The sequence below is a fragment of the Rana temporaria genome, chromosome 3 (genome assembly GCF_905171775.1).
Source record: "Rana temporaria chromosome 3, aRanTem1.1, whole genome shotgun sequence".
Taxonomy (NCBI): domain Eukaryota; kingdom Metazoa; phylum Chordata; class Amphibia; order Anura; family Ranidae; genus Rana; species Rana temporaria.
Window position 1 is genome coordinate 456,175 of NC_053491.1, and position 18,115 is coordinate 474,289.

At 50.2% G+C, this 18,115-nt stretch overlaps 1 protein-coding gene across 1 annotated transcript in view; it reads right to left on the reverse strand.

Annotated features, from left to right (window-relative positions):
- The window catches only part of TET3 (tet methylcytosine dioxygenase 3), a 178,427-nt gene that overhangs the window by 108,908 nt on the left and 51,404 nt on the right, over positions 1-18,115 (reverse strand). Inside the window, exon 4 of the mRNA XM_040342173.1 lies at positions 2,770-5,206. Within this exon, the coding sequence (XP_040198107.1) occupies positions 2,770-5,206 (2,437 nt within the window). The remainder of the gene's footprint in view (positions 1-2,769; positions 5,207-18,115) is intronic.

The following is an 18,115-nucleotide window of genomic DNA, read 5'->3' on the forward strand; positions in this document are numbered from 1 at the left end:
AGTATCTGACAGATCGATGGGGTCTGGGCAAGCCTCTCGTACTATAAGGAGTGCGGTCTAGGCTTGAATGAGATCCATCACCTGGCCACTCTTCTATCCAAGCTTGGAGGAGCAGACACCGCATTTTATTGGCAGAGAAAGTCTGACAACCATTATGTACAGAAAATGGGCAGGTGGACAAGTCCTTGTGGTTTATATTTAGAAATTATTTTACAAAAACCTTAATAAACCTTCTTAATAATTAGAATCTTCTTATGCTGATCACATACAGGCCAATATTTGATATTTTCTACCCATCGATATAACAATCTTCCCTTGTATGGAGCATTACCAATCATATCAGAGGACTACGGGAACACCACAGGTGAGGGATTATGGGCTGAACTTTCACATGACATTTCAGTCACGTCGGGGGAAGGGAAGCTCATCTGAGGAAATGATTACTTATAGACAATCATATGCTTGCAGGGATGGCCAACTTTGTAATAATAATTATGCATGCAATATTTGAGAATGGTAATAAAAGCACCGCCAGCAACTGGAAATCAGTCACCACAGCTCAGGACTGCAATTCCATGTTTTTCCCCAGGACTGGAAAAAAAATAAGCGCAACTTCACCCAAAATGGGACGATCTGCTTGTTTGCATCCTCCCCCCTCCACTGCCTCATTTGGCTCTTTTTGGGGGGGTTATGAAGTCAAGTTTGGCCCTTCTCCTTCAACCATTCACAAGGCGCAGCGTGGCTCACGCATACAGAGTAGAAAACCGGCTGTGGAGCCGCAAGATTTCCCTTACTAGAGATGGTGGCGCCTGCACCCACTGATTGAGGAACCGGCTCTGGTGAGGACATCGCTGGTTCCCTGGACAGGTAAGTGTCCTTACATTAAAAGTCACCAGCTACAGGATTTGAATTTTTCTTTAAGGAATCACTCTACAGTATATTGAGGTCATGTTGTGGGAGGTAAAACTTTGTCTAATTTACCTTTGTGGTGTCATAATTTGTGTCACCTCTGCACTCTTAGCCAAGGTAAGTGCAAATTGTCTTAGTTACCGTATTTTCCGGCGTATAAGACGACTTTCTAACCCCTTAAAATCTTTTTATAAGTCGGGGGTCGTCTTATACGCCGGTAACCTAACATCTTACCAGAATCGCGGCCGTACGATTTTTCAAAAGCCACGCCTCCTACGTCTTCTGTTCCGTGATAGGCGGAAACAATCAGCTTCCCAGGAGGCACTGTGTTCAGTGTCCGCCTATCACGGAGGGCCTCTCGTCCTGTGTTTAGTGTCCGCCCAATACGGAGGCCCTCTTGTCCTCGGACGAGAGGGCCTCCGTGATAGGCGAACACTGAACACAGTGCCTCCTGGGAAGCTGAATGTTCCGCCTATCACGGAACAGAAGACGTCGGTGGCGCGGCTTTTGAAAAATCGTACGGCCGCGATTCTGGTAAGGTAAGATGTTGGGTTACACGGCCGCGATTCGCATGGGATAAGGCAAGGGCAAGGTCTGGTCATGTAATGGGGCACAGTCTGGTCATGTAATGGGGCACAGTCTGCCATGTAATGGGGCACAGTCTGGTCATGTAATGGGGCACAGTCTGGTCATGTAATGGGGCACAGTCTGGTCATGTAATGGGGCACAGTCTGCCATGTAATGGGGCACAGTCTGGTCATGTAATGGGGCACAGTCTGGTCATGTAATGGGGCACAGTCTGGCATGTAATGGGGCACAGTCTGGCATGTAATGGGGCACAGTCTGGCATGTAATGGGGCACAGTCTGGCCATGTAATGGGGCACAGTCTGGCCATGTAATGGGGCACAGTCTGGCCATGTAATGGGGCACAGTCTGGTCATGTAATGGGGCACAGTCTGGTCATGTAATGGGGCACAGTCTGGCATGTAATGGGGCACAGTCTGGCATGTAATGGGGCACAGTCTGGCATGTAGTGGCATAGTCTGGCATGTAATGGTGGCACCGTGAGGCGAGGCATGACTAGTAGGAAGGGGGTAGTCTTATACGGTGAGTATATCCCAAAACCAACATTTTGGCTGGAAAATTAGGCGGTCGTCTTATACGCCGGCAAATACGGTACCTCCCACAAAACAAATGCATTACTTGGCGGGATTCTTGAATTTCTTCTTGAGGTGGTTCCCCAGAATGTATATGGAGGTACCACCTCAGATGTCTGAAAGACTACACAGTGGGCTCAGAATATTACATTCAATTCAAATGAACAGTATATGCTTGAAGATACCCAAATATTATATGTTCATTAACATATATTTAGAACATGGGTAAGTATTCTATATGGCTTTTAGTTATAACAATTGGACATACAAAATACAAGTCATTGGTTATGGTGAAAGATCCAAGAACTGTCCAGTCTTTTAAGGACTACGAAGGCCACAAGTTCTACGTCCTACTACTATTAGTACATACATTCTCCAGCACACTTGATTTTTTAACCAGGACCATCAACTCTAAATCATGATTATGAATTCGATAGTTACACAGTTAATCTGGTTAAAAAAAAAAAGACACAAGTCCATGCAGTTTAACCAACATATACACAATCCTATATACACAATCCTATATACACAATCGATCCAGAAGAAGGCAAAAACCCCAATAAAAAAGCATGATCCAATTTGTTCCAGCAGGGGGAAAAAAATCCTTCCTGATCCCCCGAGAGGCACCCAGAAAGTCCCTGGATCAACTTTACGTCTAAATATTAGATGTGCAAATAGTTGAAGTGAAATCTTTGCACTTACCTACACATGTACAAGTTGGGAATTCAGCCTGAGCTGCTTTAGCTGGAGTGTCCAGTAAGCTCTTGGTCGGTGAGGTCAGATAATTCATTGGGGATTCTAAAAACCCAGCAAGCGTAGGATTAAAAGGCAGATCACTTTTTGTAGGAGTTCCGTCAAGTTGCTGATTTTCCTCTGAGTAGAAGCATGTGGTGGACACCACTGTAAGAGCACCAGAAGATTCAATTTTGATATTTTTAGGAGATTTTGAGGAGAAGAGGTTCTCAAGGTTATCGGGCATCTGCTGTGGTAGAGATGTGTTTGAAAGTGTTGGGTTAGAATGGGTAAGCGAGCGTGTGGTGGTGTCAGCCGGTAACATTTGGGAAGGAAATGGAAGTTTCGATTGTAACTCCATTGCCGATTTTGGAGGACCTCCACCATTTTGAGATGGAATCTCTGCACCAGGGAGTGGAAATTGTTCACCAAATTCAGCTTCAAACTGCCTAATTAGATCTTCAAATTTGTCATCAATAGACTCATTCTGAGCAGAAGCATTGCCTGTGCTTGCTTGTTGATCATTAGAGTCACGTGGTCCAGAGCTGGAGCTAGTTTCTTCTATAGAAGACCTGGAACATGAATCTTTTTGACCCAAAGCATTAGTTCGCAAAACCGAATGAGACAAACCACTGCCTTGTCCATCACCTTGACTTTCAGTGCACAATTCCTGAGTGTTTGAATTATATTGGTTATCAAGGTTAGGAATAGATCGATGGTCATTTTGTTTTGGCTGAGGTTCTACACTTGGAGCATGCCGAAACTCTTCTATGTTGATCTGGGTCTGAGGCATGAACACAGGCTGCCCATCTTTTTGTCTCGGCTTTTTAATTTGTATTGGTTTCCGTGGAGTTTTAATTTTCAGCTCTGCTTTTTTATTTGAAGGGGACTGTCCTCTTTTTTTCCTCTCCTTCACGGGTTTATCTACGGTCTTTGGAACCTTTTGGGAATTTGGGACCCACCAATGAGGTTGTTCTTGTGAACCTTCCTGCACACTGTTTGAATCTAAGAAAAGGTTGCGTTTATGGTGAAGATGTTGCTGGAGTGCCGCCTGAGCTGTCCTATGAAAATCCGCCTCTTGGAACAGCGGAGACGACATCTGCTGTTGATTTGGTGACATTTTGTACATTTCTGCTGCTTCTTTTTTCACGGAACTTTGTCTTGACTTTTTGACTTTGGTGGGTAAGGATTCGGGTCCTTTGAACACTGATTTAATGTAATCATTTGCATCTCCAAGCAATTGCTTTAACCCAGTCATGGGATCTGAAGGTGATTTTAATTGCTCCGGAGTTTGAACCCACTGCTGCATGAATTCTGGCTTTTGAGGGGTGGAGATCTGGTTCTTCAGTACAGGGGAGCCGTGAGCGAGGTGATTTTCTGGAATGTATTGCTCTTCTTGAAAACTTGCCTTTTTGGTTTGTTCCCAAGAAGTATGCCTTGCAGGCTGTGACATTGGAAGTGCATTTTTACCAGTGTACTGCTGATTGTGAAAGAGTTCATTGCAGGATATTGGCAAGCCATGACCTTGGTCATTTCTCGCTGATGGGAAATATGGTAGATGTCCATGGTTGGGTACAGAGGACTGGGGTGGGCCATGGGGAGAATCTGTGTTTGGCTGTGGAAGTGCAGAGGAGAGTTGTGTAAGAGCTTCAATTGCAATTGCAGTTTGAAGACTAATGTTCTTCTCTTTTGCAATACTCAATGCATTCTGAGAAAAGGGAAGAGGACCAGATGTACATTTTGTAGTTTTGTTTTCTAGGGAAAGCACCTGATCTTTAGGATACGAATTATCGATCATTTCCCTTCCTATGTGACTCAGACGGTGCTGTGAGCTTTCTGGGTGACCTTTGATCTTATTCTGCAACCAGTCTAAGTAATCTGGACACTCTGGCCCATCACAGTTACAATTTGGAGGCTTCACGCCATGTTTTGCACGTTGAAGAGCTGTCTTTAGAGTATTTAGATCTTCTGGACAATCGAGAGGTTTGTGTGCCGAGGGGCCAGAGCTTTCTCTGTTCATCTCATAGTTAAATTTTTCATATAGCTGCACTGATGGCATTGAGGGAGTCCCTGATCTTGGAATGCCATAAGACATGGCCTCGGCTACAGCAGAGAATGCTACTAGGTTTTTGGCATCTTCTAGACTTGAGCTGTCGTTGATAGCAGCATGATTAGGTACAGGAGGGTTGTCCCAACTGATTTTGTCTCCAGAGTTTTGAGGAACAGGGATATTGCTTAACCACGAATTTGTTTCCATTAAAAGGCCGTTTTGTAAGTCTTTGCATCCCTTATTTAGCAGGCCAGGGTCACATTCCAGGTTCAGCCTTCCTTCTTGAACATGATTAACTGGCCCCGCTTCAATTTGGTCTGTTTCGGGTCCATCAATTGAAGTGCTTTCTGAACAACTCTGTGAATAGAGAGAACAAAGTAATTATTAGTACAAAAAGGAGCGATATTCATGTAATCGGTATCCATACATTACGCCAAAATGAACCCATTGCGTTTTGTCCAACAAATGTATAATTTAATATTTTGTTGCATAATTGTCAAAGTATATAAAAAAACATAAATGATCATTAAAGAATGGGAGCAACAAATTGGTCCTCCAATATTTCAGAGCAAAGGTGAATGCCTGCATTTGTAAAGAACATCTAGGAAACCAGCTACCCTACAACGTGTATCACCAGGAGATAAGAAGGTAGGTAGATCCGAGACACCAAGGTGAACCCACTTATATTTCAGTATTCTCTGAAGAACAGGTTTCAAAAGAAATCATCCTGCACTTATATCTTCAGAAATCAGAAAGGGAATATAGACAACCTCTGTCTAAAGAAAGGCCGATTATAATGGAACTTAAAGTGCTATTCTTACATTTTAACTCCAATAAGTGAGATTTCAGAGATGCCCAGACAACTGTCCACATGGATAGGAGATGCATCAATCCATTGTGATGGCAACAAACTGAGGATTGTGTCTCAATGACAGCTGTAATCCTGCTACATGGGAACGCGCACTGGAGCTGCCTAAATGCTTTAGAGTAGGGGTCTCAAACTGGCTGCCCTCCAGCTGTTGCGAAACTACAAGTCCCATGAGGCATTGCAAGCATGACAGTTACAAGCCTGACTCCCACAGGCAGAGGCATGATGGGACTTGTAGTTTCTCAACAGCTGATTGAGAGATTGAGACCCCAGATTGAGACCCCTGCTTTAGAGCATAACCAAAAAAAGGCTGAAGGCTGACAAATCCAAAATGTAATACTGGTGTAAGAAGACGAGACAACGTGGGCGAGACAACGTGGGCGAGACAACGTGGGCGAGACAACGTGGGCGAGACAACCTGGGCGAGACAACCTGGGCGAGAAATCGTGGACGAGACAACGTGGACGAGACAACGTGGACGAGACAACGTGGACGAGACAACGTGGGCGAGACAACGTGGGCGAGACAACGTGGACGAGACAACGTGGACGAGACAACGTGGACGAGACAACGTGGACGAGACAACGTGGACGAGACAACGTGGACGAGACAACGTGGACGAGACAACGTGGGCGAGACAACCTGGGCGAGAAATCGTGGATGAGACAACGTGGGCGAGAAATCGTGGACGAGACAACGTGGACGAGACAACGTGGACGAGACAACCTGGGCGAGACAACGTGGGCGAGACAACCTGAGCGAGAAATCGTGGATGAGACAACGTGGGCGAGAAATCGTGGACGAGACAACGTGGACGAGACAACGTGGACGAGACAACCTGGGCGAGACAACAACACTTCCCACAACATTTCCCTGCAGTTTTCTGAAGATCGTCACCAACATCGTTTCTGCATTTCCAAATGTAAGCCTCAATTTTCTAACAGATCATCTGCCATTTATATGGAAATGATAGAATAATATGATCAGAAATGTAACTAAAACTTTTAGATCCACATAAGGTAATCGTCATTATTTGCTGACAAAAGACAGACCTTGTCTAATAGAAAGAAGAGAAAGATCAATGGAACCCATTCACTTTAGATGGTGGTTCATCGCCCCAATACTGGTCCCACCAAATGTTACAGACTAACCCTAATCCTAGACATACATGTTCCCATGGGAGTGCGTATTGTCAACTGCGGTTTGATGCATTGGGGAACTTATTTTTATTTTTTTGCTGCAGTCATCTTCCACCTAAACAAAGGCATGGACCTGATCACCAACTACAAGAAACGTCTGACCTCTGTGCTTCCCAACAAGGAACCTCCCCCAACTACTAAGGAACCTCCCCCAACTACTAAGGAACCTCCCCCAACTACTAAGGAACCTCCCCCAACTACTAAGGAACCTCCCCCAACTACTAACGGGGTCAAATACTTATTTTCCTCCATGTATAACATTTGTATCATGTGACTTCTCTGGAGTTTTGGTTGATATTCTGTCTTCATCATATAAAATACACCTATGAGAGAAATTATAGACCCTTCATTTCTATGTAAAGCACATATATAGAGGAGCCCGTCATGTAAAAGCACACATAGGTATAGAACAATTGCATGTACAGCACAGGTAATAAACATTTATAGAATCGGAGTACTGATCCAATTTATGGGAACACGGCACATAGACTCTGAAGGCCTCCACAATGCTCAGGCCCCAATACAGATTTACAGCAATTGCATTAAAAACAGTCCCTGTGGTATTTAAAATGTCCGCCGCTATGAACAAAAAAAAAAGAAAAAAAAGAAGAGAAATTGCAGATTTAACGCAGATGTATGCGCTTGTATTGTATTGTCCGCTGCCGAAGCTGCATGGGGTTAAATGGGATTTTTATCCAGCAACAGAGCCTTGCTGTCTAAACCAATGAAATCCTTCCCCGGCCATCACAGTCAGTCATCTGCTGCCTCTTTGTCTGCCGTGCCGGAGCACAATGAAATCCCGGCTCGTCCAACGCGGAATCTTCTCCAACATCATCCGAGAGAGCCGGCCATTGTACTCCGTTCTCCTGGAAAGGTTCCTCAAACATTGCAAACCCCAATACCGTATTCTAGAACAAAGCTTCCAACAATTCCTCCAAAATAACCTTAGACTAGAAAATACACGACCCCCCCCCCCCCCCCCACAAAATGAACATTGCTATCTAGGGAGGGTTCAAGTACACCACGAGGTCATTCTATCCCCCCGAGGGGAAAGGTCATTTCTCAGGAGAATTCCTACAACCCAGCATTTGCGGCACGTCCGGCCCGGGTACAAGCCCACGGCACAGGTGCTGCAAAAGCATCAAACCATCCACGTGCCGCAAGATAAAAATTGAAGCACCCGGCCATACACACAAAGCACATGATTATCGGCGTAGTACGAGAAGAACTAACCCCTCTGCTACTAGACGTCTCCACCGCCAGGACTTACAAAGACTTAGGAGATCCGGCAACATGCAAAGCATTGAAAGCACACATTCCAGGCAATCACAACTTACATTTGTAGAATCCGGGCTAAAAGAAGGATAGAAAACCAAAGAGAGGGAAGGAAGAGAAGTCCTGGGGCTTTAAAGACGTGAATGTAGAAGTGGTGAGCAGGAAGCTGCTTAGAGATTCAGCCTACACACACCTCACCCTCCCCCCTTCTAACAGCTGTAGGGGCCATTAGGCCTGTCAAACAGCACACGTACATTCTGTAAACAGCATACAGGCTCGCCGCTCTGCTGCAAACTACGGATAGAACGCTCGCTACAAGATCGGGAAGCGATATTTCCCAACAAAGACAACAGCAAAGTGGAGGGCAGCATTCTGCTTCGCCCCGGTGGCCTGGTTTCTTGCGTCTGTTCATTTAACAAAAGCGGGTGAGGCTGCGACTATCTTAACTCGGCCCTCCCAAACACTACGGGCGCTCACGGGACAGAAAATAAATTCTTTTCTCTTCTTCAAGCACCGGCTTTTAGTTTTAAGTTTCACTTCTCCCTGGCGCAGGGCGTGCGGAAAAGCAGAGAGAGCTCCCATTCTTTCCCCGCTTCTAGTCCCATCTTCCCGTATGATGTAATCTGGGAAGCCCTGGCAGATAAAGCGGAGTCCATCCTTCCACGACTACGTAGCGTCGCCTGCCAATCAGAGGCCGGGCACAGCTTCATTTGCGCAAAGTGCGTTACTTTTTGCAACAAATCTACCTGAGAAATTAGGCGGCTCCACCATAGCGCTAGAATTAGCGGATCTTAGTTCAGCGCCTCTACAACACACAATATTCCCGTTCCTTAAATCATAGCAATCAACGATCATTTTCACTTTCTAGAACTAAAAAGATTACAAAAATAAATACATCACATAATGAACACTTTACACCCATATAGACAGCCAAGAGTACAAATAGCGGGCTAGAAGAAATAATGCTTCAAATCCGACAAGATGAAGGTGACCTTGACACGTAAATGTGCCACCTGCCCCCAATATTGGCTGGTGGTCGGTGGAGCCTTAGGTGGGAGAAGCTATTGGCGGGAGAAGCTATTGGCTGGAGAAGCTACAGGCGGGAGAAGCTATTGGCTGGAGAAGCTACAGGCGGGAGAAGCTATTGGCTGGAGAAGCTACAGGCGGGAGAAGCTATTGGCTGGAGAAGCTATTGGCTGGAGAAGCTACAGGTGGGAGAAGCTATTGGCTAGAGGAGCTATTGGCTGGAGAAGCTATTGGCTGGAGAAGCTATAGGTGGGAGAAGCTATTGGCTGGAGAAGCTATAGGCGGGAGAAGCTATTGGCTAGAGGAGCTATTGGCTGGAGAAGCTACAGGCGGGAGAAGCTACAGGCGGGAGAAGCTATTGGCTGGAGAAGCTATTGGCTGGAGAAGCTATTGGCTGGAGGAGCTATTGGCTGGAGGAGCTATTGGCGGGAGAAGCTATTGGCTGGTGGAGCCTTAGGTGGGAGAAGCTATTGGCTGGAGAAGCTATTGGCGGGAGAAGCTATTGGCTGGCGAAGCTATTGGTGGGCGAAGCTATTGGCGGGCGAAGCTATTGGCTGGAGAAGCTATTGGCTGGTGGAGCCTTAGGTGGGAGAAGCTATTGGCTGGAGAAGCTATTGGCGGGAGAAGCTATTGGCGGGAGAAGCTATTGGCGGGCGAAGCTATTGGCTGGAGAAGCTATTGGCGGGAGAAGCTATTGGCGGGCGAAGCTATTGGCTGGAGAAGCTATTGGCGGGAGAAGCTATTGGCGGGAGAAGCTATTGGCTGGAGAAGCTATTGGCTGGAGAAGCTACAGGCTGGAGAAGCTATTGGCTGGAGAAGCTACAGGCTGGAGAAGCTATTGGCTGGAGAAGCTATTGGCTGGTGGAGCCTTAGGTGGGAGAAGCTATTGGCAGGAGAAGCTATTGGCGGGAGAAGCTATTGGCGGGAGAAGCTATTGGCTGGAGAAGCTATTGGCGGGAGAAGCTATTGGCGGGAGAAGCTATTGGCTGGAGAAGCTATTGGCGGGAGAAGCTATTGGCGGGAGAAGCTATTGGCTGGAGAAGCTATTGGCGGGAGAAGCTATTGGCGGGAGAAGCTATTGGCTGGAGACGCTATTGGCTGGTGGAGCCTTAGGTAGGAGAAGTTATTGGCGGGAGAAGCTATTGGTGGGAGACGCTATTGGCGGGAGAAGCTATTGGTGGGAGACGCTATTGGCGGGAGAAGCTATTGGCTGGAGAAGCTATTGGCGGGAGAAGCTATTGGCGGGAGAAGCTATTGGCTGGAGACGCTATTGGCTGGTGGAGCCTTAGGTAGGAGAAGTTATTGGCGGGAGAAGCTATTGGTGGGAGACGCTATTGGCGGGAGAAGCTATAGGTGGGAGAAGCTATTGGCTGGTGGAGCCTTAGGCGGGAGAAGCTATTGGCTGGTGGAGCCTTAGGCGGGAGAAGCTATTGGCGGGAGAAGCTATTGGCTGGTGGAGCTATTGGCTGGAGAAGCTATTGGCGGGCGAAGCTATTGGCTGGTGGAGCCTTAGGCGGGAGAAGCTATTGGTGGGAGACGCTATTGGCGGGAGAAGCTATAGGTGGGAGAAGCTATTGGCTGGTGGAGCCTTAGGCGGGAGAAGCTATTGGCTGGAGAAGCTATTGGCTGGAGAAGCTATTGGCTGGAGGCGATTTGTACCCATTGATTTCAATGGAAGTCGCCTCAGAAGTCGGATCCTGTGTCTTAACTGAAGCTACTTTCCAGGAACATAACATTTCTCAGGCAAACCCCTCCCTCCCCCCTCCCACAGAGCTGATTCTTGTTTGATTGGCCACTGGAAAGTCTCCCATCCTTGAGGTGACTTGAAGTCGCCCCATGACGCGATGTGGTCTGCGCTCAGGTCGCTTTTTTGCAATGTAGTGGCCAGAGTCGTGCCACCCCGGTGTGAACCGGCTCTAAAGCTTTGTGTTTTTTTTTTTTTTTAAATAACAAACATGTCACACTTCCCTCCACTGTGCAGATCCTCCTCTTCTGGGGTCCCACGGCGGTTTCTCCCCGCATTAGATAACCCCTTCTGGGAAGTTCTCTCCCGAGGGGGTTACCTTGCAGGGGTCCATAGATGCAGAGTGTATGACTCGGCCCCTCCCACTGGCGCCTGCGTCATTGGATTTGATTGACCGTAGCGGGAGCCAATGGCGAGACTCCGTGGAGAAGGACGCTGGGGAAACGCACAGCAGGTGAACGGCTCAGGTAAGTAAAACAGGGGGGCCCCCGTGTCTGCCCAGGTGTTTTTTCACCTCAATGCATCAGATGCACAAACCTTTACAACCCCTTTAACCAAGGAAGGGAAGGAAAGGAAAGGGAAGAAAGGGAAGGAAGGAAGGGAGGGAAAGAAGGAAGGGAGGGAAAGAAGGAAGGGAGGGAAAGAAGGAAGGGAGGGAAAGAAGGAAGGGAGGGAAAGAAGGAAGGGAGGGAAAGAAGGAAGGGAGGGAAAGAAGGAAGGGAGGGAAAGAAGGAAGGGAGGGAAAGAAGGAAGGGAGGGAAAGAAGGAAGGAAGGAAGGAAGGAAGGAAGGAAGGAAGGAAGGGAAGGAAGAAAAGGAAGGGAAGGAAGAAAAGGAAGGGAAGGAAAGGAAAGAAGGGAAGAAGGAAGGAAGGAAGGAGGAAAGGAAGGGAAGGGAAGGAAGGGCGAGATGACTGGAAGAACATCACAAGGATGGATATCGCCCCCATTGATGGTAATCGGGGCAAAGTGCAGAAAGTTTGGATTCTTGTCCCTCACAGGAGGTCAGAGTACCCCATCCCCCACCCTAGAATGTCCTCCATCCTGATCCAGGTGAGAAGGGCGTTTTAGAGGAGGAGAGGCGGATTTCAGTACCGATCTCATGGAGACACCAGAGCGTCCCGCATCCGGAAATAAACCTGTGCAGTTTGAACCTTGAGGCCAGGAGGTCCACATCTACCATCCCCCACCTTGGCCAAAGGTCCTGAAAGGCCATTCTCCGGAGTCTAGGTAGTTCCAGCTGAGACGGTCCGCTTGCCGATCGTCCATTCCTGGGATGTGAAGAGCAGACAAGGCGACAACCATAACGTCTGTCCATGATTTCTCGTGCCGGTTCCTCTCTGCCATTGCAAGGCCTGAATTATACCGGGTGGGACGGCCCCCGGGTGGGATGGCCCCCGGGTGGGACGGCCCCCGGGTGGGATGGCCCCCGGGTGGGATGGCCCCCGGGTGGGACGGCCCCCGGGTGGGATGGCCCCTGGGTGGGACGGCCCCCCAGTATTGCTGGGACAACCATTTGACTTAAAGGATAAATTCACCTTTGTGAAAAAATAGTAAATGCACAGGAAAAAAAGTACATTATTTTGATTATTATTGTACCTGCGTATTGCACCCACAATTGATGGGTCACGGGTGCAATGTCAGGCCCCTGCAGACTCTTCCTCTGAGCCCATATCTCTGTAGAGTGTCAGTGTCAATGAACTACGACAACGCTCAACTACAAGCTGCAGGCCACGGTGGAGGAGGAATGTGTGAATGAATGACAGCGCTGATCTGCACTTTGTTTGTCTGTAGATGCACACAGCCCGGCTCGGGAGTGAGCCTACAGGAATGCCCCCATAGCAAGTGGCAGACACACAAGAGGAAGAGCCAGCAGGGGGACCCTAGAAGAGTAGGTTCGGGCCGCTCAGTGCACAGAGCAGGAAATTATGAAGATCTTTTTTATTTCAGGAGAAAACATTGGCGCCTTCAGAATAAATCGCTCAGAATAAAGGATCGGCGGAAGGAATTCCCTCAGAATGAAGGATCGGCGGAAGGAATTCCCTCAGAATAAAGGATTGGCGGAAGAAATTCCCTCAGAATAAAGGATTTGCGGAAGAAATCAGAGAAGGAGACTAGCTGGAGCTTCTGATTGGACAGAACCCTAAATGCTGAGTGAAGACATCAGTAACCATAACATGCCGATTAGATACACTATATTGTCAAAAGTATTGGGACGCCTGCTTTACATGAACTTTCTTGGCAACCCAGTCTTGGGGCCGCTTCACGAAAACGCACTTCAGGTCCGTTCCGGAGGAGTCTTTGCAGGCGTTCTACACTGTCCTGCGGTCAGGAGCGTTCTACACGGTCCTGGGGTCGGGAGCGTTCTACACTGTCCTGGGGTCGGGAGGCGTTCTACACTGTCCCGGGGTCGGGAGCGTTCTACACTGTCCCGGGGTCGGGAGCGTTCTACACTGTCCTGGGGTCGGGAGCGTTCTACACTGTCCTGGGGTCGGGAGCGTTCTACACTGTCCTGCGGTCGGGAGCGTTCTACACTGTCCTGGGGTCGGGAGCGTTCTACACTGTCCTGGGGTCGGGAGCGTTCTACACTGTCCTGGGGTCGGGAGCGTTCTACACTGTCCTGGGGTCGGGAGCGTTCTACACTGTCCTGGGGTCGGGAGCGTTCTACACTGTCCTGGGGTCGGGAGGCGTTCTACACGGTCCTGCGGTCGGGAGCGTTCTACACTGTCCTGCGGTCGGGAGCGTTCTACACTGTCCTGCGGTCGGGAGCGTTCTACACTGTCCTGCGGTCGGGAGCGTTCTACACTGTCCTGCGGTCGGGAGCGTTCTACACTGTCCTGCGGTCGGGAGCGTTCTACACTGTCCTGCGGTCGGGAGCGTTCTACACTGTCCTGGGGTCGGGAGCGTTCTACACTGTCCTGGGGTCGGGAGCGTTCTACACTTTCCTGCGGTCGGGAGCGTTCTACACTGTCCTGCGGTCGGGAGCGTTCTACACTGTCCTGCGGTCGGGAGCGTTCTACACTGTCCTGGGGTCGGGAGCGTTCTACACTGTCCTGGGGTCGGGAGCGTTCTACACTGTCCTGCGGTCGGGAGCGTTCTACACTGTCCCGGGGTCGGGAGCGTTCTACACTGTCCCGGGGTCGGGAGCGTTCTACACTGTCCTGGGGTCGGGAGCGTTCTACACTGTCCCGGGGTCGGGAGCGTTCTACACTGTCCTGGGGTCGGGAGCGTTCTACACTGTCCTGCGGTCGGGAGCGTTCTACACTGTCCCGGGGTCGGGAGCGTTCTACACTGTCCCGGGGTCGGGAGCGTTCTACACTGTCCTGGGGTCGGGAGCGTTCTACACTGTCCCGGGGTCGGGAGCGTTCTACACTGTCCTGGGGTCGGGAGCGTTCTACACTGTCCTGGGGTCGGGAGCGTTCTACACTGTCCCGGGGTCGGGAGCGTTCTACACTGTCCTGCGGTCGGGAGCGTTCTACACTGTCCCGGGGTCGGGAGCGTTCTACACTGTCCCGGGGTCGGGAGCGTTCTACACTGTCCCGGGGTCGGGAGCGTTCTACACTGTCCTGGGGTCGGGAGCGTTCTACACTGTCCCGGGGTCGGGAGCGTTCTACACTGTCCTGGGGTCGGGAGCGTTCTACACGGTCCTTCTACAGAATTTCCGATCTCTGGAGATGGATGGGGGTGGGGCCGTGTTGTCAGGGCTACACGTGGTGCAGGAAGACGCATGGCTGGGATTGGACTAAAGAGGAAAACAAAAACAAAAAATTGCTTCCATGATTTTCTTCACATCGAAGGAATCCAGAGAAAGGGGGACGGGGGAGGGGATGGAAAGTCCGGATAGTGCCAACATCGGCTACAAATACAATCTCTCATCATTCCTAACAAAACAAACAAGGATTTCTAATACAGAAGGAGTTATAAAATGTTCAGGAGGAACCCGGAAATTCTGATATCTGGCTGCGGAGGGTTCGTCTCACAGAACATCCTTTACTAAGAGGAAGTCGCGTCATTTCCAGAGGTGCAAAATGTTACCCGATTCAGACACCGAGGATTGATCCCCGCGGCGGCACCCGATCTCGTATTACCGTACAATCACATTTTATACGACCCCCCCCGTGTCTACGGGACACAAACCCACTAGGAAAACATTTCCCGGGTTACACGTTAACGAGCTCCGCCTTCCAGGAATTAAACAATAACTTCGGAGGATCTCCTATCCCTTCTACACAACGCATGGTAATGAGTAACCCGCACCCCTCCACGCAATCATTAACTGAGAAAATCCCCTCCGCTCTCCCCTGGCCCTCTCTCTCCCCCGGCCCTTTCTATGCTCTCCCCTCTCCACCGGCCCTCTCTCTGCTCTCCCCCGGCCCTCCACTTTCCCCCATCACTCTCTCTGCTTTCCCCTGGCTCTCTCCTCTCCACCAGCCCTCTCTTTCTGCTCTCTCCAAGCCCTCCACTTTCCCCCATCCCTCTCTCTCTCTGCTTTCCCTTGGCCCTCTCTCTCCCCTCTCCCCCGGCCCTCGCTCTCCCCCGGCCCTCCACTTTCCCCTGTTCCTCTCTCTCCACTCTCCCCTGGCCCTCTCTCTGCTCTCCCCCGGCCCTCTCTGTGTTCTCCCCCGGCCCTCCACTTTCCCCTGTTCCTCTCTCTCTGCTTTCCCCTGGCTCTCTCCTCTCCACCAGCCCTCTCTTTCTGCTCTCTCCAAGCCCTCCACTTTCCCCCATCCCTCTCTCTCTCTGCTTTCCCTTGGCCCTCTCTCTCCCCTGGCCCTCGCTCTCCCCCGGCCCTCCACTTTCCCCTGTTCCTCTCTCTCCACTCTCCCCTGGCCCTCTCTCTGCTCTCCCCCGGCCCTCTCTGTGTTCTCCCCCGGCCCTCCACTTTCCCCTGTTCCTCTCTCTCTGCTCTCCCCTCTCCACCAGCCCTCTCTCTGCTCTCCCCCAGAACTCCACTTTCCCCCGTTCCTCTCTCTCTGCTTTCCCCTTGACTCTCTCTGCTCTCCCCTCTCCACCAGCCCTCTCTCTGCTCTCTCCAATTTCCCCCATCCCTCTCTCTCTGCTTTCCCTTGGCCCCCTCTCTCACCTCTCCCCCGGTCCTCGCTCTCCCCAGCCCTCTCTCTGCTCTCCCCCGGCCATCCACTTTCCCCCATTCCTCTCTCTCTGCTCTCCCCTCTTCACCGAGGCTCTCTTTCTGCGCTTCACCGGCCCTCTCTCTGCTCTCCCCCAGCCCTCCACTTTCCCCCGTTCCTCCCTCTCTGCTTTGCCCTCTTCACCGACCCTCTCTTTCTGCTCTTCCCCGGCCCTCGCTCTCCCCGGCCCTCTCTGCTCTCCCCCGGCCCTCCACTTATCCCCTGTTCCTCTCTCTCTGCTCTCCACCGACCCTCTCTTTCTGCTCTCCCCTCTCCACTGGCTCTTTCTCTGCTCTCCCACCAGCCCTCCACTTTCCCCCCGTTCTTCCCTCTCTGCTTTCCCCTCTCCACCGACCCTCTCTCTGCTCTCCCAGGGCCCTCTCTCTGCTCTCCCCCGGCCCTCTCTCTGCTCTCCCCCGGCCCGCTCTCTCCTCTCCCCCGGCCCGCTCTCTCCTCTCCCCCGGCCCGCTCTCTCCTCTCCCCCGGCCCTCTCTCTGCTCTTCCCTGGCCCTCTCTCTGCTCTCCCCCGGCCCTCTCTCTGCTCTCCCCCGGCCCTCTCTCTGCTCTCCCCCGGCCCTCTCTCTGCTCTCCCACCGTCCCTCCAACAAAAAAGTCTTCAAGTAAAAGTTGCTCTCACTTCCAGAAAGACTGAAACTAAAATCTGCTGAGATGTGACAAAACTTTCTTGCAGGATGTTTCTCGCTACGCCTTCCATATCACGTCTTCCATCTCTCAGCTTCAGAATGAAATCATCAAATGCAGAAACCCGAGAAAAGCCAACTAATGAACAACGGCAGGAGCCAAGGAGGCCGGAACTTCCACACAATATAAAACAATTCAATATCATCACTATTAGGGACATGGTCACTTTCCCATCCCCCCACCTAACCCACCCATCCCCCCCATCGTATGTGCAGCAGCCACAAAGCATTCCATGTTCCTGGATGAAGAAGTGCAGGTGATCGAATGGCCAATCACCAGGAATAAACTGTCACATGACAATGGGAATTTCGACATGATATGCGGAGGAAAGACCTGTGCGGTACTTCCAGGTATGAAGGAGCATGTGGCTCCTCCCCTTCCTCTAACATGACAATAGTGGACTCAAAGCTTTTTTTATGGCTCTTGGCTGCTGGAAAGGGCCACAGAAGACTTCACATTCACTATAATGCCGAACTTTATCCAAATTCACCAGAAACCAGCGGCCATTCCAAACCACTTTGTCTCTCAAACTTCATTGATTTCCATCCCTTCCCCCCCCCCCCTTCTTTTCTGGTGACATTAGGATTCTCCTCATTCACATCCCCTCCCCCTCCTCAGCCACACCTGAGACTACAGACCGGTTGGGCGAGTCTGGCTGGGCCGCCCGCGGGATCGGCTCTTTAACTTTGCAGCTGATCTCGGTGGACTTTAAACCTGGAAACCAAACAAACAACCTTCAGCAGACGGCTTCAGTATTTGCAGCTTGAAACCATCCGATCCGATCGCCATGAAAGTAACGGAGGACAATATTAACATTTCTTCCAGAATGTAAAGAAGCTCCTGATAGGAATTTGTCAGCATGCTGGATTTTATGATCCGGTCAGTTATAAAATAAGAACGGATCTCGGATCAGAATTCCGGGATTAGAAAAGTGACGAGTCGTCCCGAGATAGAAACCTTCTAATGACCTCATTATGGGCTTTATAGGGGAACTCCAGACCCATCGTTCCAAAAATACCCAAATCAGTTTAGGATTTCCACGCTACAGGCCAAGGAGTGAACAGAAGGGAGGTATAGGTGACTGTGGGGGGGGGGGGGGTAGTAAAGGGAACCCATCGATTCTCCTTGTAAAGGCAATGCACAGAACCTTACAGTAACCGCGCACCCCCTCAGTTGCTAGGATACAGGCAGCTCCTGCTCTTGGTTGCTAGGATACAGACAGCTCCAGCTTCCTATAGTCTTGGTTGCTAGGATACAGGCAGCTCCCGCTTCCTATAGTCTTGGTTGCTAGGATACAGACAGCTCCCGCTTCCTATTGCCTTGGT